At 40.4% G+C, this 25,344-nt stretch overlaps 1 protein-coding gene across 3 annotated transcripts in view; it reads left to right on the top strand.

Annotated features, from left to right (window-relative positions):
- ALG8 (ALG8 alpha-1,3-glucosyltransferase) overlaps positions 1 to 22,038 on the top strand; it is a 31,606-nt gene extending 9,568 nt beyond the window's left edge. Inside the window, exons 2-13 of one of the 3 annotated variants that reach the window (XM_053561262.1) lie at positions 408 to 486; positions 2,840 to 3,033; positions 6,547 to 6,656; positions 7,934 to 8,001; positions 10,818 to 10,944; positions 11,975 to 12,078; positions 13,478 to 13,598; positions 14,682 to 14,821; positions 17,858 to 17,997; positions 19,377 to 19,474; positions 19,794 to 19,866; positions 21,792 to 22,038. In XM_053561262.1, the coding sequence (XP_053417237.1) occupies positions 408 to 486; positions 2,840 to 3,033; positions 6,547 to 6,656; positions 7,934 to 8,001; positions 10,818 to 10,944; positions 11,975 to 12,078; positions 13,478 to 13,598; positions 14,682 to 14,821; positions 17,858 to 17,997; positions 19,377 to 19,474; positions 19,794 to 19,866; positions 21,792 to 22,023 (1,486 nt within the window). In that variant the 3' untranslated portion in view covers positions 22,024 to 22,038. Of the gene's footprint in view, positions 1 to 407; positions 487 to 2,839; positions 3,034 to 6,546; positions 6,657 to 7,933; positions 8,002 to 10,817; positions 10,945 to 11,974; positions 12,079 to 13,477; positions 13,599 to 14,681; positions 14,822 to 17,857; positions 17,998 to 19,376; positions 19,475 to 19,793; positions 19,867 to 21,223; positions 21,338 to 21,791 lie in introns of those variants that run through there. The other 2 variants (XM_053561263.1, XR_008374200.1) reach the window with 2 other exon arrangements.
- The last annotated feature ends 3,306 nt before the right edge of the window (positions 22,039 to 25,344 follow it).

The raw sequence follows: 25,344 nt of genomic DNA, 5'->3' as shown, positions 1-25,344 counted from the left end.
GCCTGAGCTCACAGGTTTGAGACCAGTCTTTGCCATAGTGAGACCTCATCTCTAAAAATAGCCAGGTATTGGCTCGGCACCTGTAGCTCAGCAATTAGGGCACCAGCCACATTCCCCAGGGCGGGTGGGTTTGAACCCAGCCCAAGCCAGCTAAACAACACTGACAACTGCAACAAAAAATAGCCAGGGGTTGTGGTGGGCACCTGTAGTCCCAGCTACTTGAGAGGCTGAGGCAAGAGAATCACAGGAGCCCAAGAGTTTGAGGTTGCTGTGAGCTATGATGCCATGGCACTCCACCAGGGTGACAAAGTGAAACTGTCTGAAGAAAAAAAAAAGTACAATTATGGAAATTAGAAATTGATAAATGTTGCAGAATCTTATTTTATTCATCTAATTGTTTTGAGTAGCCATTCCACAGATTTTGAAGTACACCGAAACTGGCTTGCTATCACCCACAGTTTGCCGATATCACAGTGGTATTATGAGGTAAGTTTTAATTTTAACCTTTCTTGTTGTATATTTTTAAAGATGATGTATATAACCAAGTAAATATGATTGACATTAAAAGAGCTTTCCATGAGGTCATGAGTCTAATTTTTTTTTTTTTTTTTATTGTTGGGGATTCATTGAGGGTACAATAAGCCAGGTTACACTGATCGCAATTGTTAGGTAAAGTCCCTCTTGCAATCATGCCTTGCCCCCATAAAGTGTGACACACACCAAGGCCCCACCCCATGAGTCTAATTTTTATAAAAATTGTGTTTTTTCGGGCGGCGCCTGTGGCTCAGTGAGTAGGGCGCCGGCCCCATATACCGAGGGTGGCAGGTTCAAACCCAGCCCCGGCCAAACTGCAACCAAAAAATAGCCGGGCGTTGTGGCGGGCGCCTGTAGTCCCAGCTGCTCGGGAAGCTGAGGCAAGAGAATCGCGTAAGCCCAAGACTTAGAGGTTGCTGTGAGCCGTGTGACGCCACGGCACTCTACCAAGGGCGGTACAGTGAGACTCTGTCTCTACAAAAAAAAAAAAAAAAAATTGTGTTTTTTCTCCAGTTCTGTCCTCTGGCAGTATTAAGGAATTCCATTATTTTAGAAGTCTATAAATTGGCTCAGAGCCCATAGCTCAGTGGTTAGGGTGCTGGCCACATACACCAGGGCTGGCGGATTGGAACCTGGCCTGAGGCTGCTAAACAACGACGACAGCTGTAACAAAAAAAATAGCCAAGTGTTGTGGCAGGCGCCTGTAGTCCCAGCTACTTGGGAGGATGAGGCAAGAGAATTGCTTAAACCCAAGAGTTTGAGGTTGCTGTGAGCTGTGACACTACAGCACTCTACCCAGGGTGACCGTTTGAGACTCTATCTCAAACGAAAAAAAGAAAAAGAGTATTGTAACTTAGTAAAACAAAAGATACTAATAAATAGCGTGTGGGTACCATTCTAAACATATTTCATATGTATTTTATTATTTAGTCTTCATAGTACTTCATTTTACAAATAGAGAAACTGAATCTCTGAGAAAGAACTTAACCTAAACTTCTGAATCATTTGTTAAGCCATACTTCCCTTTTTGTATATGGATGAGTAGGATCATGTTATACCTCAGTTTATTATTTCAAGATTTCAGATTAATTTCCTTTGAAGCTTAGAAGACAGATTTTAGTGTTTTGTTTAGTCTTACATAGGAATTGTTTTATTAATTTAGTGCAGTTTATTTATTTTTTCTTTTTTTTTTTTTATATATATATATTTTTTTTTATTGTTGGGGATTCATTGAGGGTACAATAAGCCAGTTACACTGATTGCAATTGTTAGGTAAAGTCCCTCTTGCAATCATGTCTTGCCCCGATAAAGTGTGACACACACTAAGGCCCCACCCTCCTCCCTCCATCCCTCTTTCTGCTTCCCCCCCCATAAACTTAATTGTCATTAATTGTCCTCATATCAAGATTGAGTACATAGGATTCATGCTTCTCCATTTTTGTGATGCTTTACTAAGAATATAAGTTGTACTAGACTGTTTATTGCAGCTCAATTTACCATTGCCAAAATGTGGAAACAGCCTAAATGCCCACCAACCCAGGAATGGATTAACAATCTGTGGTATATGTATACCATGGAATACTATTCAGCTATTAAAAAAAATGGAGACTTTACATCCTTTGTATTTTTTCTTTTTGTTGAGACAGAGTCTCAAGCTGTCACCCTGGATAGAGTGCTGTCCCATCACAGCTCACAGCAACCTCAAACTGTTGGGCTTAAGTGATTCTCTTGCCTCAGCCTCCCAAGTAGCTGGGACTACAGGTGCCTGCCACAACGCCCAGCTATTTTTTCTTGCAGTTGTCATTGTTTTTTTTGTTTGTTTGTTTTGTTTTTGTAGAGACAGAGTCTCACTTTATGGCCCTCGGTAGAGTGCCGTGGCCTCACACAGCTCACAGCAACCTCCAACTCCTGGGCTTAAGCGATTCTCTTGCCTCAGCCTCCTGAGTAGCTGGGACTACAGGCGCCCGCCACAACGCCCGGCTATTTTTTGGTTGCAGTTCAGCCGGGGCCGGGTTTGAACCCACCACCCTCGGTATATGGGGCCAGCGCCTTACCGACTGAGCCACAGGCGCCGCCCGCAGTTGTCATTGTTATTTCTGGGCTGGGTTCGAAACTACCACCTTCAGTGTATGTGGCTTCTGCCGTAACCACTGTAACTACAGGCTCGAGCCTAGTGCACAGTTTAAATGTAATTTTATTTCATTGTGTTTTTTTAAAGACCAGAGAATGAAAGGTTTTAAATCTTTATACCTTCTTTTTTTATTTAGTTACTCAAGATACGTTTTATCTTCAAATTTTATCACAGGAAACTTCAGAGTGGACCTTGGATTACCCTCCCTTTTTTGCATGGTTTGAGTATGTCCTATCACACGTTGCCAAATATTTTGATCAAGAGATGCTGATAGTCCATAATCTGAATTACTGCAGCTCAAAGACCTTACTTTTCCAGAGATTTTCTGTCATCTTTACAGATGTACTCTTTGTGTATGGTGTCCATGAGTAAGTCTGGGGCATGTCATTTTGTGTGAATATATTGAAGAAATATTATGGTATTAATTTATTCCCAATTTAGGGGAAACAACGTTCATGTAATAGCAAATTCAGAGCTATGAAAAATGGTGTTGTGCTTTGAACTTCATGAGTTTAAAGCACTCTGGCTGAATCTTGTGTAAGAAATAAAGATGAGGTGGGGTTACAAGACAGAGGAACAGATTGTTGTGAAAAGAAGTATCCTGAGTAAAGTTCAAAGGCCATCTCCTCCACCCAGAATAGCTCCAAATGCTTTTCTTTCCTTTTCTGCAGCAAGCTCCCAGAAGCTTCTATCACCTACTCTTTTTTTTTTTTTTGAGACAGAGTCTCACTATGTCATCTTCGGTAGAGTGTGCCGTGGTGTCACAGCTCACAGCAACCTCAAACTCTTGGGCTTAAGCGATTCTCTTGCCTCAGCCTCCCAAGTAGCTGGGACTACAGGTGCCTCCCAACACCCGGCTATTTTTTGGTTGCAGTTGTCATTGTTGTTTTAGCTGGCCAGGGCCGGGTTCAAATCTGCCAGCCTCACTGTATTTGGCTGATGCCCTACCCACTGAGCTATGGGCGCCAAACCACCCTTGCTTATTCTTATTGAGTAACTCTTGATTAATACCTTCGCTTTCTTTCTTTCTTTTTTTTTCCTGCTACAGAGTCTCACTCTGTTGCCCTGGAGTTAGTGCCCTCGTGGTTTCATAGCAACCTCAAAATTTTTGGCTCACGCCATCTTCCTGACTCAGTCCCCCAAGTAGCAGGGACCACAGGCACCAGCCACAACGCCTGGCTGATTTTTTCTATTTTTGGTAGAGATGGGGTCTCACTCTTGCTTAGGCTGGAATACCCTCACTTTCAATATGTTTGTAACCTGGCAAGAGTTGGAAGGGAGGGTGATTTGTAGTACATTCCTTTTAATTCAAAACATTTGAATTAAAGCTCCTGGGGAAAGTGTATACAAGCAAAAAATGGAGGAGGAGTAGAATTAATTTCTGTCTGCAAAGGAGAAGAAATAGTTAAATAATACTATTGAAATTTATGTGCCAGTTCCCAGAAACAGGCATTCTGTGTAGATTAACTTATTTGATTTTCTCCATTTCCCTGTAAATATACTATTTCTTCTTTTTTTTTTTTTTTCAGAGACAGAGTCTAACTTTATCACCCTCTGTAGGGTGCTGTGGCGTCACATAGCTCACAGCAACCTCCAACTCCTGGGCTTAGGCGATTCTCTTGCCTTAGCTTCCCAGGTAGCTGGGACTACAGGCGTCTGCCACAACACCTGGCTATTTTTTTGCTGCAGTTGGCCAGGGGTGGGTTCGAACCCGTCACCCTTAGTATATGGGGCTGGTGCCTTACCTACTGAGCCACAGGCACCACTCTAAATTTACTATTTCTATTCATAAGGAAACTGAGGCTGCCTGGGAAAAAAGCAGAACTCCTTTCCCAGTCCCTCTTTAACTGCCTCTATTTGTTTTAGATTCTTTGTTTTTAGAATTTGCTGATACTCACATTTAAGACATTTTAAACATGTTCTTTTTATTTTATTTTGATTTATTTGTTTATTTTTGAGACAGAGCCTCACTCTGTCACCCTGGGTAGAGTACTGTGGCATCATCATAGCCTACAGCAACCTCAAACTCTTGGGCTCAAGTAAGCCTCCTGCCTCAGCCTGCTGAGTAGCTGGGACTACAGGCACTGGCCATGACGCCCAGCTAGTTTTTCTATTTTAGTAGAGATGGGGTCTTGCTCTTGCTCAGGGTGGTCTCAAACTCCTGAACTAAGGCTATGCAACCACTTTGGCCTCTAAACATATTCTTTTATAGAATAATAAAACCCTCACATCAAAACTTTGGAACACACACACAAAGTAACCATACTTCCCCACCTATAGTTGTCACTGTTGACGTTATGGTGCATATTATTTCAGTCTTTTCTGTGTCTGAATATAATTTTTATAAAATTAAAAATGGAATCGTACTGTTTTGTCACCTACTATTGTTATTTGATAATATATCCCAACATGTAAATGACATGCTTTTTTACATAAGGGGTTTTTTAATTATTATTATTTAGGAATTTAGTTTGTAGGGGGTGTTTTTGTTTTGTTTTGTTTTTTGAGACAGAGTTTCACTATGTCACCCTTGGTAGAGTGCCGTAGTGTCACAGCTCACAGCACACAGCAACCTCCAACTCTTGGGCTTAAGTGATTCTCTTGCCTCAGCCTCCCGAGTAGCTGGGACTACAGGCACCCACCACAGTGCCCGGCTATTTTTTGGTTGCAGTTGTCATTGTTTAGCAGGACTGGGACCAGGCTTGAACCTGCCAGCCTTGGTGTATGTGGCTGGGACCCTACTCACTGAGCTACAAGCACTGAGCCAAGTTTGTGGTTTTTTAATTATTTAGGAGCTACAAGCTTAATTTGACTGGTACGATAATATATAATTTAGGGTCCTAAATCACTCCATTCTGCATTTTTTTACTCTTCGCAGGAATGAAATAATATATATACCCTCTCAATTTTCAGTATCCTTACTTTTTGAGTTTTAGGATGCTGTTTCTATTTTTAGTTTTGGTTTTTTTTGTTTGTTTGTTTTGAGACAGAGTCTCATCATTACGTCACCCTCGGTAGTGCTATGGCATCACACCTCACAGCAACCTCAAACTCTTGGGCTTAAACCAATTCTCTTCTCAGCTGTCCCAAGTAGCTGGGACTACAGGCGTCTGCCACAATGCCCGGCTATTTTTGTTGTTGCAGTTGTCATTGTTTAGCTGGCCCAGGCTGGGTTCGAACCCGCCAGACTCAGTGAATGTGGCTGGCACCCTACCCACTGAGCTATGGGCACTACCCTCTATTTTTAGTTTTATTAAGTGAAGATTTTGTTTCAGATCAACATAGCTGAGAGAGAGGCATGGTGTTTGTTTTGTTCCGTTTTTTTTTTTTTTTTTTCCAGAGACAGGGTCTTCTTGGCATGTTGTCCATGCTGGTCTCAAATTCTTGGGGTTCAAGCAATCCTTCTGCAGCCTCCCAGGTAGCTGGGACTATAGGCCCAGCTTGCTGCCACCTTTTTAAGCAATCAAGAATGGCATGGCCTAGTCACAGTGGCTCATGCATGTAATTCCACCACTTTGGGAGGCTAAGGAAGGAGGATTTCTTGAGGTCAGGAGTTCGAGACCAGGAAGGGCAACATGGCAAGACCCTGTCTCCAAAAAAATTAAAAAACAAATGAAAAAAAGGCTGGGTGTGGTGGCTCACACTTGTAATCTTAGCACTCTAGGAGACCAAGGCAGGAGGATTGCTGGAACTTAAGAATTCGAGATCAGTCTGAACAAGAGCAAGACGCTGTCTCTTAAAAAACAAAACAAACAAAAAAAATGATGAGGACAATTTGTCAGGAATGGTTAATAAATGTTTTCCATATTTAATTCAGCAAAAGTTCTGATGTTCCGTGGAAGATCAAAGTTGTTTGTTTCTTTTGTGATGTTTTAATGTAGGTGCTGTAAATGCATTGATGGAAAAAAAGCGGGGAAAGAACTTACAGAGAAGCCGAAGTTTATTTTATCAGTATTGCTGCTGTGGAACTTTGGATTGTTAATTGTGGACCGTATCTTTGATATTCTATGTACTGTTCTTACTTATTCTAATATGTGCTAATAATATAAGATTAATTCTTTCTATAATAAGGGTTATGAAATGTGACCTGCTTTTGAAAATGTGTGTGGGGTGGATTAGTAGGCTTATAAACTATGGTCTCTGTCCAACTTTACCAGACTCTGGTATTAGACCATTTTGTTTCTGAAAAATTAGTGGTGACATGTGAGAACCAGTTAAACTATCAATAAAACAATATACTAAGATTTGTAAAGTGTCTTTAGATTAATCTAATACACGTATATTAAGTAGTTTTATAACACTTTTCTTTTTTGAGACAGATGCTCACTTTGTCACCCTTGGTTTAAGTGCCGTACCATCATAGCTTACAGCAACCTCAAACTCCTGGACTCCAGAGATTCTCTTGCCTCAGCCTCCCAAGTACCTGGGACTACAGGTGCCCATCACAATGCCCAGCTATTTTTTGTTGGTGGTGGTGTTGGTGGTATTTGTTTAGCAGGTCTGGGCCTGGATCAAACCCACCAGCCCTGGAGCAGCTACAGGTGCCCAGCCTAACACATTGTTCTAAATACCTTTTATAGGAAAGGGCATATCACAATGCATGTATGGGAACAGTCTGGCTTTCATGCTTTGGCCTTCTTGGCTTACAACATATTAACAGGCAAAGTTCTAAAATTCAAAGGGTCTGAATATAATTAAAATCCCAATGATAGAAGCCTAATATCTTGCAGTTCCATAGAGGTAGCCTGGTGTGGAGAAAAACACCCAAACTTTGGTTTCAACCTGACCTGAACTCAAATCTTATTATGTTGTCATAGTAACTTTAGGACCATGAGTAGATTAATGTTTCTGAGCCTTAATTTCTTTATCTCTATAGTTCCATCTCTAGAGAGGAAATTCTAATTACCCTATAGGTTCATGGTGAGGCTTAATCAGTAACATAGAACATATACTTTAAAGAGTGGAGTGCTGCATGCTTCAGTGGCTATTAGGTCCCTTTCTTTGTCATCCTTAATTCTAAAAAACAAAAACTTCCTCCCCTTAGCTGATGGGCCCAGGTAGAAAAAAAATGGGAAAGTTTTCTGTTTTTCTTCTTAAACATTTATTCGAGATTTGATTGTTTATAGAAAATACATTTATGAGAAGTCTAAACTAGTAATATTTTATATTGATTTTACTTATTAAGAAAGTAATTGCAATTTCTATACTCCGTCATTTGGCACAGTTTATCATAGTGTCCTCTGTTGTCTTTCCTTGACCTAAGTCCAGATATTCATTTCCAGTATAACGGTTTTTTATTTGGATTAATGCTACTCTCTATTGCACGATTATTTCAGGTAAACACAAGATTGGTTAGTTAGATATTTTCCCCTTTAGTTTAGTTTAGTGACAGTGTGGTAGGTTTATTTGACTAACTGCTTTGAGTTGCCAAGTGCTATAGACACTTTTACTGGTATTTCTTACATCTTTCATCTTCTTACTTGACAGTAATTCATTTTAATGATGAGAAAATTGTACTCTAAAAACTTGTTAGTGTGCGGCAGGCCTGAATTAAACGTGAGTTTCTATGTTTGGTTGAGATCACTTTTGTAGGAATGAAATCTACAGCAGTTTTTACAATATAATTATGATGATGGTGCTTTACCATCAGAAGCACAAATAATAGTGTAATGGAAAATATGGGATTTGGAATCAGAACAGCTGTATTGTAATCCTACCTAATGCTAATGAGCTTTGTAACTCAGGGCTTTACTCAAATGTATTGGCTGCTTCAGATTAGGTATGTTACATATATCTTTTTTTTTTGTCGGACAGGATCTTGCTCTTTTGCCTGGGCTAGAATGCAGTGGCATCATTATAGCTTACTGCAGCTTCAAACCCCTGGGCTCAAGCAATCCTTCTGCCTTAGCTTCCAAAATAGCTGGGACTCCAGGCACGTGCCCCCACGCCTGACTAATATTTTCAGATTTTTCTGTGGACACAGTGTCTTGCTTCCACTCAGGCTGGTCTTGAACTTGCGGCCCCAAGCAATGCTCCTACCTTGGCGGCCCAGAGTGCTAGGATTACAGACATAAGCTACCATACCTGGCCTAGTCTCCCTTTGTAGAGGGTGAAATCAGAAACTCAGATTTCTGGGCCACCCCTCTATACACCAAGTCAAAATCTGGGATTAGGGTTTAGAAATCTTCAAGGAATTTTGATACACCATCAGGTTTGTAAACCAAGTCATTTAAAAGGCAAGTCATTTAATCCTCTTAGGCTCAATTTTCTCATCCATAAAATGAAATTTACCTCTATATTCTTATTTGTATGGCAAGGCTGCTTACCTCACAGGGACTTTGGAAAGATCAAATTCGATAGTCTGCAGTTCTTTGTCAACTATAAATGTCTGGATAAACTTTTCTCTTTTTACCATGAAAAGCCACATATTGCTGAGGGCGCAATCAGTGTTCAATGAGTAATTATGGGATGCTCGTTGAAATGTGAACTAAAATTTGACCATAGAATCAACTACAACTTAATTTGTATCTTAAATAAGTTATAAAGTTGGTGAAGAGAGATCTGGAAGCATCCTATTCTTTTTCCTTATTGTTTCTAAACCTACCTATTCTAGACCGCACCCTATGAAACAATGAGAGAAGGAACCTGGTCTCCCACAGTCCATTTAGTGAACAGCAGGACCATTATCTCATTTGATCCTTCCATAATTCCAGTGAGGTAGGTAGAATTCAGACTTCTTAGTTAAAGTCAATTGTTTTTTCTTGTTTTTGTTTTAATCAGAATTAGTTCTCCTAGGTAGTTTGTTAGGATCAAGTGCTGTACCTGATGCCTTCAGCCCTGATAGTACTATAGAAGTTACCTGATTATAATATAAGATTTAATTGGTTCTTTGGTAGCATAGCATCATATATATTCATTCATTCTCTCATTCCCAGATGTCTTTGGAAATTAACTCCAGCTATTGACTGGAAAACTGTAAGGGGTGGAGGTGATTAAATTCTCTGAGCTTTGACTCCTAAGGGAGAATTTATAGTATGTTATTACTCATGACATATCCTGCATTTCAGCATCAGGCTTAGTACATAATAAATATGTGTTGAAATATGAATTTATGGGCGGCGCCTGTGGCTCAGTCGGTAAGGCACCGGCCCCATATACCGAGGGTGGCAGGTTCAAACCCGGCCCCGGCCAAACTGCAACCAAAAAATAGCCGGGCGTTGTGGCGGGCGCCTGTAGTCCCAGCTACTCGGGAGGCTGAGGCAAAAGAATCGCTTAAGCCCAGGAGTTGGAGGTTGCTGTGAGCTGTGTGAGGCCACGGCACTCTACCGAGCGCCATAGAGTGAGACTCTGTCTCTACAAAAAAAAAAAAAAAAAAAGAAATATGAATTTATGAATCCATTAGAATCAGTACAGAAGATAGTTGTCATCACTTGCCTATGTTCTTATATTGCTTGTGGAACAATTACCTTGAATTTTTAAAGCTTTTCTTTTTATTACATAAAGTTTAAATTATATACAAGTAGAGAAAATAGTACGATAGTCTATATATATAGAACATTTAAAACACATTCCAGATATATTATTTGTGTTTCAGAATATATCATCAAAAATAGCTATTTTCTATCTTTTTTTTTTTTTTTTGTAGAGACAGAGTCTCACATACCGCCCTCAGGTAGAGTGCCGTGGCATCACACAGCTCACAGCAACCTCTAACTCTTGGGCTTACATGATTCTCTTGCCTCAGCCTCCCGAGCAGCTGGGACTACAGGCGCCTGCCACAACGCCTGGCTATTTTTTTTTGTTGCAATTTGGCCGGGGCTGGGCTTGAACCCACCACCCTCGGCATATGGGGCCGGCGCCCTACTCACTGAGCCACAGGCGCCGCCCTATTTTCTATCTTTTTAATAAACTTTTTTAAAGAATAATTTTAGCTTTCCAGAAAAGATGTAGAAATAGCATACCCTTTCCTCATTTTCTCATATTACCATCTTATATAACCATAATGTGTTCATCAAGACTAGGGAAACAATATTGATACATTTACATTTCATCAGTTTTTCCACTAATGTTCTTTTTCTGTTCCAGGGCATTACATTATTTCATTTCATTTATCCTGAATTTTGAAGTGATTTTTCTCTTTTACATCTCCTAGAAAAGGCATATGGAAGGAGCATTTTTCTTTGCTGTTCTCCTACATTTCAAGCACATCTACCTCTACGTAGCACCAGCTTATGGTGTATATCTTCTACGGTCTTACTGTTTCACTGCAAATAAACCAGGCAAGTTTTAGTGATAATAGAGAAACAATTTTGTTTTCTCCTTTACTGTATCGACTTCCTGGCTTGCTTGATAAAAGAGTTTTTTGGTTGTTGTTTTGAGACATAGTCTCACTATATCACCCTGGATATAGTGCCATGACGTCATAGCAACCTCAAACTCCTGGATTCCAATGATCCTCTTACCTGAGCCTCCCAAGCAGCTGGGAACTATAGGCATCCACTACAATGCCCAGCTAGTTTTTATATTTTTAGTAGAGATGGAGTCTAACTCTTGCTCAGGCTGGTCTTGAACTGAGCTCAAGGAATCCACCCACCTCGGCTTCCCAGAGTGCTTAGGATTACAGGCGTGAGCCACTGCGCCTGCCAATGAGAGGGTTTTGTGGCCATGCACAGTGGCTCATGCCTAGAATCCTAGCACTCCAGGAGGCTGAGGCTGGTAGATTGCTTGAGCTCAGAAGATGAGATCAGCCTGAGCAAGAGTGAAACCCCATTTCTACTAAAAATAAAAAAAACTAGCTGGGCTGGTAGCTCATGCCTGTAGTCCCAGCTACTAGAGAGGCTGAGGCAAGAGGATCTCTTGAGCCCAAGAGTTTGAGGTTGATGTCAGCTCTGATGAACCCATGGCACTCTACCCAGGTTGGCAGAGTGAGACTTGTCTCAAGAAAAAAAAAAGGAAATAGAAAAATTAGCTGGGCATTGTGGTGGGCATAACCTATAGTCCCAAGCTACTAAGAAGGCTGAGGCAAGAGGATCTCTTAAACTCAGGAGTTTGACGTTGCTGTGGGCTAGGCTGCTACCACAGCACTCTAAACTGGGGCAACAATGAGACTTTGTCTCAAAAAAAAAAAAGGTTTTATGAAGCACAATAGGTGCTCAGTTACAGATCCTAGAAATCCTTTACCTCTTCTGACTTTGCTTTTGCAACATCATAAAAATTATTGTACTGTGAGGGGCAGATACCTCTACTTTTAGCACATGTAGGTTATGGCTTTCCATGTTCCTGGTTAATAATAATGTTCCTTTTCTGTAGGTGGGTCTATTCGATGGAACAGTTTCAGCTTTGCCCGTGTTATTTCCCTGGGACTGATTGTTTTCTTAGTTTCTGCTCTTTCATTGGGTCCTTTCCTAGCCTTGGTAAGTTTTCTCTTTCATTTAAAGGGATGCATGGGCTCGGCACCTGTAGCTCAAGCGGCTAAGGCACCAGCCCCATACACTGAAGCTGGCGGGTTTGAATCCAGCCCGGACCTGCCAAACAGCAAAGGCAACTACAGCCAAAAAATAGCCAGGCATTGTGGTGGGTGCCTGTAGTCCCAGCTGCTTGGGAGGCTGAGACAAGAGAATTGCTTAAGCCCAAGAGTTTGAGATTGCTGTGAGCTGTGACAGCACAGCACTCTACCCAGGGCAACAGCTTGAGACTCTGTCTCCAAAAAAAAATAAAGGGATGCATGTTTTTTATTGGTGTCTTGAAAAAATAATAAAGCCAGGAATATATGAAATAAGCAAAAGCTATTTGTTATTACTCCTACCCAATATGACTCCAAAGATAGGGTGAAATACTTTCATCCATTTTTGTGCATGTTCAGATATATATATGTTTGACTATGTATTATACACACACACAGAATTGATACTTATTTGCATATTCTTTTTTTTTCTGATCAGGGCTGGACTTGAACCCACCACCTCCAGCCGGCACCCTAACCCTTTGAGCTACAGGTGCCGCCCCTTATTTGCATATTTTGTATTTGCAAATTCATCTACTTGATAAAATATATTTGCAGCCTCTGAAATCGACAATTTTGTAGTCTTTCGAAAACAGCAAACGTTCTAAAATATCTAGAGGGTGATGCCTGTGGTTCAGTGGGTAGGGCGCTAGCCCCATATACCAAGGGTGGTGGGTTCAAACCTGGCCCTGGCCAAACTGCAACAAAAAATATCCAGGTGTTGTGGCAGGCACCTGTAGTCCCAACTACTCGGGAGGTTGAGGCAGGAAGATCGCCTAAGCCCAGGAGTTGGAGGTTGCTGTGAGCTGTGATGCCATGGCACTCTACCAAGGGTGATAGATTGAGACTCTGTCTCTAAAAAAATAAATAAATGAAAAAGTACCTAGAATGTTCAAATGTTTTTCTTTTATTCCCTTTTTCCCCACCCTGAGATCAACTAATTAATTTTAATTTCTATTAAAATTAAAGTACCACATCTTTTGTAGTCTTCCCTACTGTCCTCTTCACTCCAGTAGACTTGGATAAGCTGCAGTGCTCTCCTTTGCATCTTGTAAATTCTTCCATTATTATACTTACAGCATAATGGCTATGAACTGGTATTCAAAGTATTTTAATGTATCTTGTCCCACTGGATAGTTAACAAGGTTAGGCAAAAAGAGGTTTTGTGAACTTACTTGAAAGAATATAAAGACTGGAACCTAGACCTCATAACTTTCTACACAATATGCCATTGATAGTTCCCTAGTTATCTTTTTGAATTTGGAAAAGATTGATGACTGTTTAATCAGTTTCATTTCTCTTTTCAACAGAGTCAACTGCCTCAAGTCTTTTCCCGGCTCTTTCCTTTCAAGAGGGGACTCTGCCATGCATACTGGGCTCCAAACTTCTGGGCTTTGTATAATGCTTTGGACAAAGTACTGTCTATCATAGGTATGGCAGCAAGCCTTTTTAGACTATGAATATTGAAAGAATGATCATATGGTCTCGGTACCCATAGCTCAGTGAATAAGGCGCCAGCCACATACACCGATGCTGGCGGGTTTGAGCCTGGCCCAGTCCTGTTAAACAGCAATAACAACTGCAACCAAAAAATAGCCAGGCATTGTGGCAGGCGCCTGTATTCCCAGCTACTTAGGAGGCTGAGCCAAGAGAATCGCTTAAGCCCAGGAGTTTGAGGTTGCTGTGAGCTGTGACACCAGGGCATTCTACCAAGGGCGACATAGTGAGACTGTCTCAAAAAAATAAATAAATAAAAGAATGATCATATGGAGAAACAGAAAAACCTGCTTTGTGTTTTGAATGCAGCCAAATTCTTATTCTCTAATCTCGTATCTCAGCTTTCAGGATGAACAGGGAACACCTCTTGAGACTGAGGCATTAGCACTATAAATAGACTATTTTTCTTTTAAAAGTTCTCTGTGATTGTAAGGATATTGATCCTTTCCTCGGAAAAAAAAATTACTTAGATACTTTTTAAAAGTAATTTTTACCTTCCTTAAGTAAAATATTATTTCACCACCACACCTGGTGTGGTCTTAAGATTATAATACATAGGCCAGGTACAGTGGTTCACGCTTGTAATCCTAGCACTCTGGAAGGCCAAGGTGGGAGGATGCCTTGAGCTCAGGAGTTGGAGACCAGCCTAAGCAAGAGCGAGACCCTGTCTCTACTAAAAATACAAACATTAGCCAAGCATGGTGGCACTTGCCTGTACCTTTAGCTGTTAGAGAGGCTGAAGCAAGAGGATTGCTTGAGCCCAAGAGTTTGAGGTTGCTGTGTGCTACGATGATGCCATGGCACTCTCCTCATGGTGACATTGAGATTCAATCTCAAAATAAATAAATAAATAAAACTTAATACCAGAAGCATTTTAGGTAGAACACTACAGAATTCATGAAATCTTGGCCTTTAATTTTAAACAGTAAGATTTAGTAGTTTGTTCTTTTTTTCTCAAGGAATTGATTGGATGAAATATGATGTCCCATTGATAAAAATAAAATGTTTAATCTGTAGGTTTGAAATTGAACCTTCTTGATCCCAACAAGATTCCCAAGGCCTCAATGACCAGTGGTTTGGTTCAACAGTTTGAACATACAGTCCTTCCCTCAGTGACTCCGTTGGCAGCCCTCATCTGCACTCTGATTGCCATATTGGTAAGAACTCAACAGATGGTACTCATTTCTTGAGTATTGTCTGCTTTTCTTTTGTGTGGCTGATTAAATTTCAGGATTTTCCAACTGTAGGATAAATTCCATGGCTGTAATCCTTCTGCAGATTGAAGCATTTCCTAGCAATTCTTAGAGTGACTTTGAATACCATGAGGAAGGATTACCAGTAAAGCCTTTGTGAAACAGACTCTTACTAGTAGTTCTTAGACCATCTGTACCCTCTGGGGTGAGGAAAAAAGAAAAGCTCAGAGAGGTGGAGACATGGATCATGTTGTGGATAAGGAGGAAAATGTTTATGACAAGGACATCTGGATTTTGTTTCATTTTTCTCATCCTTGGTTAAATGATCAAAATTCCACATGGAATCTGGGTGGCATGGATATTTTTTCTTGCTAGTGATAATGAGTTGAAAATCAACAGTGTCTTTTTGAGCATCAGATAACAGCCTAATACAGCTGTTCTCAATCTGTGGGTCGCGACTCCTTTGGGGTCCCCTCCTTTCACAGGGGTCGCCTAAAACCGTCCTGGATATCAGATATTTATATTACGATTCATAACAGTAGCAAAATTACAGTTATGAGGTAGCAATAAAAATAATTTTATGGTTGGGAGTCACCACAACATGAGGAACGATATTAAAGTGTCATGGCATTAGGAAGGTTGAGAACCACTGGTCTAATATGAATCAGATGCTGATAGAGGCTTCATTCATATCAATACCCTGTTTCCCCAAAAATAAGACATCCTCCGAAAATAAGACCTACTTACAGGAAAGATAAGACGTCCCCTGAAAATAAGACCTAGCGCATCTTTGGGAGCACACCTTAAAAGAAGACACTGTCTTATTTTCGAGGAAACAGGGTAGTTGGTTTGCATCATAACAATGAAAGTGAAGCTTGGCGCCTGTAGCTCAGTGGTTAGGGCGCTGGCCCTATGCACTGAGGCTGGTGGCTTCGAACTGGCCTGGGCCAGCTAAACAACAATGACAATAACAACAAAAATATCTGGGCATTGTGGCAGGCACCTGTAGTCCCAGCTACTTGGGAGGCTGAGGCAAGAGAATCATTTAAGCCCAAGGGTTTGAGGTTACTGTGAGCTGTGACGCCATGCCACTCTACCCAGGGTGACATAGTGAAACTCTATCTCAAAAAAAAACAAACACACACACACAATGGAAGTGAGTTATAAACAACTCAATTCTGACAATTACATTCATCTTTTTTTTTTTTTTTGTAGAGACAGAGTCTCACTGTATGGCCCTTGGGTAGACTGCCGTGGCGTCACACGGCTCACAGCAACCTCTAACTCTTGGGCTTACGCGATTCTCTTGCCTCAGCCTCCCAAGCAGCTGGGACTACAGGCGCCCACCACAACGCCCGGCTATTTTTTTGTTGCAGTTTGGCCGGGGCTGGGTTTGAACCCGCCACCCTCGGCATATGGGGCCAGCGCCCTACTCACTGAGCCATAGGCGCCGCCCTACATTCATCTTTAATTTTGCTTTTAAATGACTCAAGCCACCTGATCTCAATTATGTAGCAGTACAGGTATGTAGTAGGTAGTTAAGCTCTGCTGGCCTACTTGTTCACAGGGTTTAACTGAGGTAAAACTTTTCAAAACAAACAAACAAAACCATCCTTATAAGCTGTATATAGAAGGCCATGGTTTTATTATAATTTTTTTTTAAGAGACAGAGTCTTACTTTATTGCACTCGGTTGAGTGCTGTAGCATCACAGCTCACAGCAACCTCCAACACCTGGGCTTAGGTGATTTTCTTGCTTCAGCCTCCCAAGTAGCTGGGACTACAGGTGCCCACCACAACGCCCAGCTATTTTTTGTTGTAGTTTGGCCCAGGCTGGGTTTGAACTTGCCACCTTCAGTATATGGGGCCAGCGCCCTACCCATTGAGCCGCAGGGGCTGCCCAATTTTATTATAAATTATATTCCACCCCACAAAGCTAGATGCTTAATATGGTAGATCTAATTTATTAGCTCCCAAATATCTATGAACTTTTGTAGTTTGTCCTAAATAGGCTCAGTGACTACTAATAAACTAATTATGAAGACGTAATCAGTTAACAGTGTATCCCAAAACTTAATTATAATTTATTAAAAAAAAATTTTTTTTTAAGATTTTCTTTTTTTTTTTTTTTATTGTTGGGGATTCATTGAGGTACAATAAGCCAGGTTACACTGATTGCATTTGTTAGGTAAAGTCCCTCTTGCAATATGGCTCAGCACCTATAGCTCAGTGGCGAGGGTGCCAGCCATATACACCAGGGCTGGCGAGTTCGAACCCAGCCCAGACCTGCCAAACAACAATGGCGGCTACAACCAAAAAGTAGCTAGCCATTGTGGCAGGCGCCTATAGTCCCAGCTACTTGGAAGGCTGAGGCATGAGAATTGCTTAAGTCCAAGAGTTTGAGGTTGCTGTGAGATGTGATGCCACAGCACCCTACTGAGGGGGGCATAATGAGATTGTCTCAAAAAAAAAAAAAAAAAAAAAATTTTTTTGGGCGGCACACCTATGGCTCAGTCGGTAAGGCGCCAGCCCCATATACTGAGGGTGGCGGGTTCAAACCCGGCCCCGGCCAAACTGCAACCAAAAAATAGCCGGGCGTTGTGGCAGGCGCCTGTAGTCCCAACTACTCGGGAGGCTGAGGCAGGAGAATCGCTTAAGCCCAGGAGTTGGGAGGTTGCTGTGAGCCGTGTGACGCCACGGCACTCTACCGAGGGCCATAAAGTGAGACTCTGTCTCTATAAAAAAAAAATTTTTTTTTTTTTGATAAGTAAAATTCATTTCAGTGAGTTAAATATAGACTTCCAAATACCTATTTTTTTCTGAGCTTTTATGTTAACTTATGATGGACTATGCATAAAGTGATCTGTTATCCCAGTTTCATGGAGAATTGTCCAAGATGTACTGTTTTGCAGAGATGATGCAAATTGTGTTCTCCTGAGCTCTGTTTCTGTAAAGTCTGTTTTAATGATACTGAAGTTTTATCTTTGCCTGTTGTTTCTAGCCCTCTATTTTCTGTCTTTGGTTTAAACCCCAAGGGCCCAGAGGTTTTCTCCGATGTCTAATTCTTTGTGCCTTGAGCTCCTTCATGTTTGGGTGGCATGTCCATGAAAAAGCCATACTCCTAGCAATTCTCCCAATGAGGTAAGCAGATAGGTCAGTCAGTTGGCATTTCTGGTATATTTCACAATAATCTTATTATTTTCTAATTGCTCTATTCCTTCTTGTCATGTTCATGGGGATAGGCAAAGGCAAAAATGTGTAAGAACAGATTTCCTTTAGGACAGGACAGGGATGCTTACCCATGAAGGTTGTGAGGTATTCACAGAGGCATGTATTGTTTCTGCATTTTTGGTGAGGGTACCGTAGCGAGTCGAGTACCATGACACCAGGCTATTAGGCTATTGAGTGGCGGCCTGGTATGGAAAAAGTTTGGGTTTTTGATGACATTCCGTCTATGAAATTAAGATCCCATCATTCCTTGTTAAGTGTTATCAAAGTAATGATTGAGTCCATTCTGGAATAATACCTAACATTCATACTGCACTTCAATTTTTCCAGAGCTATTTTTATTTTTCATTCTTTCTTTTGAGCCTTACAGAAATCTTTAAGATAATTAAGATAAACAAGGTATTATTCCCTGTCTAAACATCTGCAGAAACTAGGGCTTCAGAGAGTTTGTGACTTGTCCAAAGTCACACAGCAAGTGGCAAATTTAGAACTTAATCCTGAATGTTATGATGTGGAACCTTATGACCTTTTCACTGTGCTATGCTAAAAAATATTTTCAATGTAATAGTGTCCACTTTTTGCATAATTAAAACCCAATAGATAAATTGTAGTAGAATTTTTTTCTTAATCTTGAGAAATCATTTAAGCTCTGAAAGAACATTAAGCAAATCTGTCAGGTCAGAATATGGCTTATCTGGGTTCATTTAGCAACTTGGAGTTTCCAAATTAAAAAGTAGACAGACAACATTTTGTTGTCTTTAGTCTGAATTCATACTGAACACCAGCAGGTGCAGGGCACTATCCAGGAGATGAGGTTAGAAATGAAACCCCAAGTCTTGCTTTTCTGACTGCCACCGCTAGGCAGCTCCCAACGCCACATCTCTTTCTTTTGGTTGCAATTCAGCCAGGGACGGGTTTGAACCCGCCACCCTCGGTATATGGGGCCGGCGCCTTACTCACTGAGCCACAGGCGCCGCCCCCACATCTCTTTCTTTGGAGAAGGCAATTACTCAGGAAACTAAGATTCTTTTTTGGATATTCCCTGATTCAGTTTGGTACATTGTACTGATTGCTTCAAGTTTCTTACTAAAAAATTAATATTCTCAACTTAAATTTATAGCAAAATCAGTATGTTATTTTATGCTTAAGCCAGTTCTAAAAGTAATAATAGATGCAGTTATTTAAGCTATTTGCAAACGTAATTTCAGTTGTTGTTTAAGAACTCACTATAAGATTGCAAATGTGATTTCAGTTGTTGTTTAAGAACTCACTATAAGAATTTTTATTTTTAGCCTTTTGTCTGTGGGAAAGGCAGGAGATGCTTCAGTTTTTCTGATTCTGACCACAACAGGACATTATTCACTTTTCCCCCTGCTCTTCACTGCACCAGGTAAACACCTTCTTTTTAGAAAGATATATTTGTTTACCCTTTTCATCAAGGCCTAGAGACTAATACTATCTTATTTAAACAATCTTAAGATCTCTCCTTCCAAGAAATTTTAGAGAGATCCCATCCATTCTCTTAAATAAAACTCATGTGCCCCTTATCTTCAATATCTATAGATGTCACAAAAATGCAGAGTTCAAAAGCATCATTAGCACTATACAGTTGTGTCAGTGTGCTTATATGACTTTAAGTACCATAAACATTTCTCTTATCAGCTAAATTGTGTTTGTTTGTTTTTTCTGATTTTTTTTTTTTTTAACAGAAATTCCCATTAAAATCTTACTCATGTTACTATTCACCATCTACAGTATTTCCTCATTGAAGACTCTATTCAGGTAATCCCAAAAAGTGTATGTAAAACTATATTTACATTTGTTAAATATTTACTCCTAAATGGTCAGATAAGCCTTTTAAAATTTGTTTTTAAGTTATAACAATAATATAACAATTACAAAAGATTAGTAGAAGGAGAAATTACCCATAATCCCATCACTCAGACATAACAACATAGGTTGTGTCTTTAGTCTGGGGGAATATTTGAGAAGGAGTACACAAATTAAAACCTAAACTGAAAAATGGAACGTAAAATATGCATTATGAATAAAATATCATACATATAAATGCATATGGAAAAAATAAAAGATGTAAAAATTCTTGTTCTAGAATTATGGGTAAAATTTTTTTCTCTTCTAAACTTTATGAAATGTTATCTATATAATTTTTTTCTTTTTTTATATATAACTTTTAAAAGCTTGCTTATGGTTCAAATTTGATTCTGTCCATAAAAACTCTTATAATTAACCATGTTAAAATGGTTATATTGGCTTGGTGCCTATAGCACAGTGATTATGGCGCCAGCCATGTACACCGAGGGTGGTGGGTTCGAACCTGGCTCGGGCTGGCTAAACAACTGCAACAAAAAATTAGCTGGACGTTGTGGCAGGCGCCTGTAGTTCCAGCTACTTGGGAGGCTGAGGCAAGACAATTGCTTAAGCCCAAGAGTTTGAGGTTGCTGTGAGCTGTGACGCAACGGCACTCTACTGAGGGGCAACATAGTGAGACTCAAAAAAAAAAAAAAAAAACTGAGTTATAACCACATAACCCACCAATTCCACTCCTTGGTACATACCTAAAAGAATTTAAACCAGGGACTCCACGGATACTTGTGGACCGATATTCATTCCAGCATTATTTATAATAGCCAAAAGATGAAAACAACTCAGAAGCCCATCAATAGATGAATAGATAAATATGGTGTATACATACAATGGAATGTTCAGTCAGAGAAAGAATGAAGTTCTGGTACATGCTACATGAATGAACCTTGAAAACATTAGGCTAAATAAAAGAAGCTAGACACAAAAGGACAGATACTGTATAATTCTACTTACATAAAATTCTAGAATAGACAGATTCACAGAGACCAGAAAGTAGATAGAAGTTGGGGAGGCAGAAGGAGGGGAGCTATTGCTAATGGTTTTAGAGTTTCTGTTTGGGATGATGAAAATGTTTTGAAAGTGCATAGTAGTGATAGGTACACATTATCAATATACTTAATGCTACTGAATTATGCACTAAAAAATGAGTTATATTTGAAATGGCAAATTTTGTTACATATATTTTACTAAAATAAAAAATATTTTTGAGATCTTCAATTCTATATCATTAATCTTTTTTTTTTTTTTGAGACAGAGTCTCAAGCTGTCGCCCTCAGTAGACTGCCATGGCGTCACAGCTCACATCAACCTCAAACTCTTGGGCGTAAGCGATTCTCTTGCCTCAGCCTCCCAAGTAGCTGAGACTACAAGTACCTGCCACAATGCCCAGCTATTTTTGGTTATAGTTGTCACTGTTGTTTGGCAGGCCTGGGCTGGATTTGAACCTGCCAGCTCCGGTGTATGTGGCTGACGCCCTAGCCGCTGAGCCCATTAATCATGTTTTTATCCCAGTACCACAGTATCTAGCCTCTTTCCTTCTTCCAAATGCAAAGCTGATTCTCTTTGAGCAGCCTGAGCTAAGTGACAGCATAGGTAGATGACTGGGTGAATTTGAATTGTTGAGATAATATAATGTATTTATAATATAATATTAGTATCATTATCATTTTTTCTAAATGTGAAATTTAGTGCGCTCTTGTAACTCTGGCCTTGGCTATAATTCGCATCAAGACAGGCAGAGGGGGAAGTTTTAGCTGGGAAATGTTTGCTAAATCAGGATGACTCATCCAAAATCACATTTTTTTGTCTCCTTTTTTCTTCAGAAAAGAAAAACATCTTTTTAATTGGATAGAAACTTTCTACCTCCTTGGCCTGGGGCCTCTAGAAGTCTGCTGTGAATTTGTATTCCCTTTCACCTCCTGGAAGCTGAAGTACCCCTTCATCCCTTTGTTGCTGACCTCAGTGTATTGTGCAGTGGGCATCACATATGCTTGGTTCAAACTGTATGTTTCAGTATTGGCTGACCCTCCTGTCAGCAAGACAAAGAAGCAGTGAAAAAAGGAACTGCTTGGATGTATGCCATGCAATTATTTCATGGGAAATTAATCAGAACTTGAAGAAAGTTGCCAGTGGCATGAGCAACTCATTTCATATGATCCGTTTGGAGAACCATTCTTCCGAATTTGGCCTTGCCCAGCCTAGCAACCCGATTGTCACCATGGTGAGAAGCTACTTGCCCTCCATAAGCAGTAAAAAAAAAAAATCTTGGCTTTCCCTGTTAAAATTGTTTGAGATCATGAAGACTGCTGTGCTTACTCAAGCTAAATAGGAGTTCTGATTAACAGCATAATTATTTGTAGCGTTTGTTAACCATTGTCAGGATATAAAACTTAATTAGAATCCTTTGCTAAGGGAAATATAAATAAAATGCCACTTCGTATTTCTTCACAAAAAATGTTTGGATCATTACGAGCTCCTACATTTCCCTGTTGGCGCACACACAAGCAGATGGTGTACTGTCCCCATTCTGTACACCTTGTTCCAGGAGATTTTTTTTCATTGAAATTATACAATGACAATTCTCACAAAGCCAAGGGGAATATTTAATGTACTGGTTTGGCCAGGTAGCAGAGACTACAAACCACAGCTACTCTTACATTGAGTTAAGGACATCTTGTATAGCTATTTAGTCTAACAGCCAGCACTGCAGTTTTGACAAGGCTGCCACTTAAACCTTTCCTCATGTGGTGAAAGCACGAAAGGGGTTTTTGCAGTCTGATTTTGTCCTCTCCTTTTCTTAAGAGTACTTCATGTTCCCTCTTTATTCAGGACCTCAATTTGCCTAATATCTGCTGCACATTCAAATTCAGCCAACATTTATCTAGTCAGCACTAGAAACTTTCACGATTATATTTACCCATTACCCCCTAAGAAGATCAGAAAGAATCCAAGGTCAGTGGTGTCCTGGGATGGAATCCAACTATGCTTTCTCTTAAACCCACTCCATTTTCCCAGACTTCTTTTGAGTCTGCTGTTGCAGAGATAAAGATGGGATTTTGCCAAAGGGGGAGGGAAGCATAGTCTCTCTGGCTCATTTTGCTCCTCACAGTCTCCCTGGCCACCTGAGTTCCAGCTGTCCTAACAACTTAGAATTCCCAGTGTGTCACACTACTTTGTACATCTACTTCCTTTCATTCATGCTGCTCTATCTCTCTGTTGACTTTTCCACTCTGTCATCTAATTAGACAAATTGCTATCATGTCTATGAATATAAAGGTAGCATGGTGTAGTGATTAAAAATAGCGGCCCTGGAGTCCTTCAGCCTGTATAAATTCTGTCTCCATCCTTTATTTTTTTTAATCTACAGGCACATTATTTAATTATCCCTTGCCTCAATGTCCTCATCTCAGAAGAGCACTCAACAGACTTATTTTTCACAGTTTTCCTAACAAAGAACAGATAACTGATTAAGCTGGGTAGGGGTGTTCACCTTTAAAGCAGCCTCGCCCATACATGCAGGTTTTTGTTAGGGCATTTTAATGCTGAATTAATATTTTTCCTCCTTTGGTTTTCACCTACTGGTTTCTGGAACAGTAAGTACATAATGAGCTTCTACTCACACCTAAATGACAGTCCTTCAAGTGACACAAAGGGAGAACCCTATATTGTGTCCCTTTCTGTTTAGTGCCTCACATGCCAAGTACTATACTAGACATCTTTTAATCTTTACTAAAACTGCAAATTCATTATCACTTTAGAAAAATATTTACTGGATTCCTATTGAGCATTATGCACTGTGCCAGGTGCTGGAGATCAAAAAATGGACAAGAAAAAGATAATTCCTGCCCATAAGGAACGTACATTCTAGTCACTAGAGTATCCTACGAAGCAGGAGAAGTGGTACAAGTTGAAGCTGGAGGAGTACACAAGGCCCGAATCATGCAGGCAAGATAGATTGGTATGATCTTATTTAATGTAATCACAGAAGTGACATCCTGTCACTTTTGCCATATTCTTTCTACTGGGCATGAGCACCAGGAGGCAAAGATTACTGGGGACATCTTGGATTCTATCCATTATAGTATGCTTTGTATAGACGGACCGTAATTTAACAAGATCCTTCCTAAGGGACATTTGTTTCCAGTTTCTGCCAGTACAAATAATCCTGTCATCAATGTCAATGAAATCACTACAGTAGAATCTCCACAATTGACCGCCTTCTTAAGCTGACCTAACTTTCACGGACCAGACATGCACCCCATGTAGGTGTCAGGACAATAGGCCTAGTTCCTTATGTTGAACACCTCTGTATGTTGACCAGTTTGTTACAGGCCCCCGGGGGTTCAACTTACAGAGGTTCTACTGTATTTCATTCTACATATGTACTAGGATTGCACATGTTATAAAGTTAAATTTCTAGGACAATTTCTACATTGAAGACTATGTGAAAGTTATAATTTTGATAGATGTTGCCAGAGTGTTCGTAGAAGCTGCATCAGTTTATGTTCATTGGCAATGTATTAATATGAGGATGCCACTTTCCCCATGCTCTTGCCAAGTTACTGTGTCATCAGTCTTTTATATCTTTGCCAGTGATGTCTAAGCGTACTTTCATCTGCATACCTCTTATGCGAGAGGTTAATCTTTTTTTTTTTAATTAAATCATAGCTGTGTACATTAATGCAATCATGGTGAGAGGTTAATCTTTTCATGTATTTAAGAGCCATATATATATATATATATAGGGCGGCGCCTGTGGCTCAGTGAGTAGGGCGCCGGCCCCATATACCGAGGGTGGCGGGTTCAAACCCGGCCCCGGCTAAACTGCAACCAAAAAAAAAAAAATAGCCGGGCGTTGTGGCGGGCACCTGTAGTCCCAGCTACTCGGGAGGCTGAGGCAAGAGAATCGCTTAAGCCCAGGAGTTGGAGGTTGCTGTGAGCTGTGTGAGGCCACGGCACTCTACCAAGGGCCATAAAGTGAGACTCTGTCTCTACAGAAAAAAAAAAAAAAAAATATATATATATATATATATGTAAACTATACATATAAAACGTATATATATGAGACAGAGTCTCAAGCTGTCGCCCTGGGTAGAGTGCTGTAGTGTCACAGCTCACAGCAACCTCAAACTCTTGAGCTTAAGTGATCCTCTTGCCTCAGCCTCTCAAGTAGCTGGGACTACAGGCGCCCGCCACAACACCTGGCTATTTTTTGGTTATAGTTGTCGTCGTTTTGGCGGGCCTGTGGAGCCTCAATGTAACTTCAAGTGCCATTGACTTATGTTTAAAGAAGCTTTCTTAGAGTCCACATGAAGGGATGTTCCTTTAAGACCCTCCTAGCTGATTAGCAAACTAGTCAAATGAGAGGCAGACTCT

Source organism: Nycticebus coucang, chromosome 14 (genome assembly GCF_027406575.1).
Source record: "Nycticebus coucang isolate mNycCou1 chromosome 14, mNycCou1.pri, whole genome shotgun sequence".
Lineage (NCBI taxonomy): Eukaryota > Metazoa > Chordata > Mammalia > Primates > Lorisidae > Nycticebus > Nycticebus coucang.
Note: the sequence above shows the minus strand (reverse complement) of the source record. Positions and strands in the feature narration are given on the sequence as shown.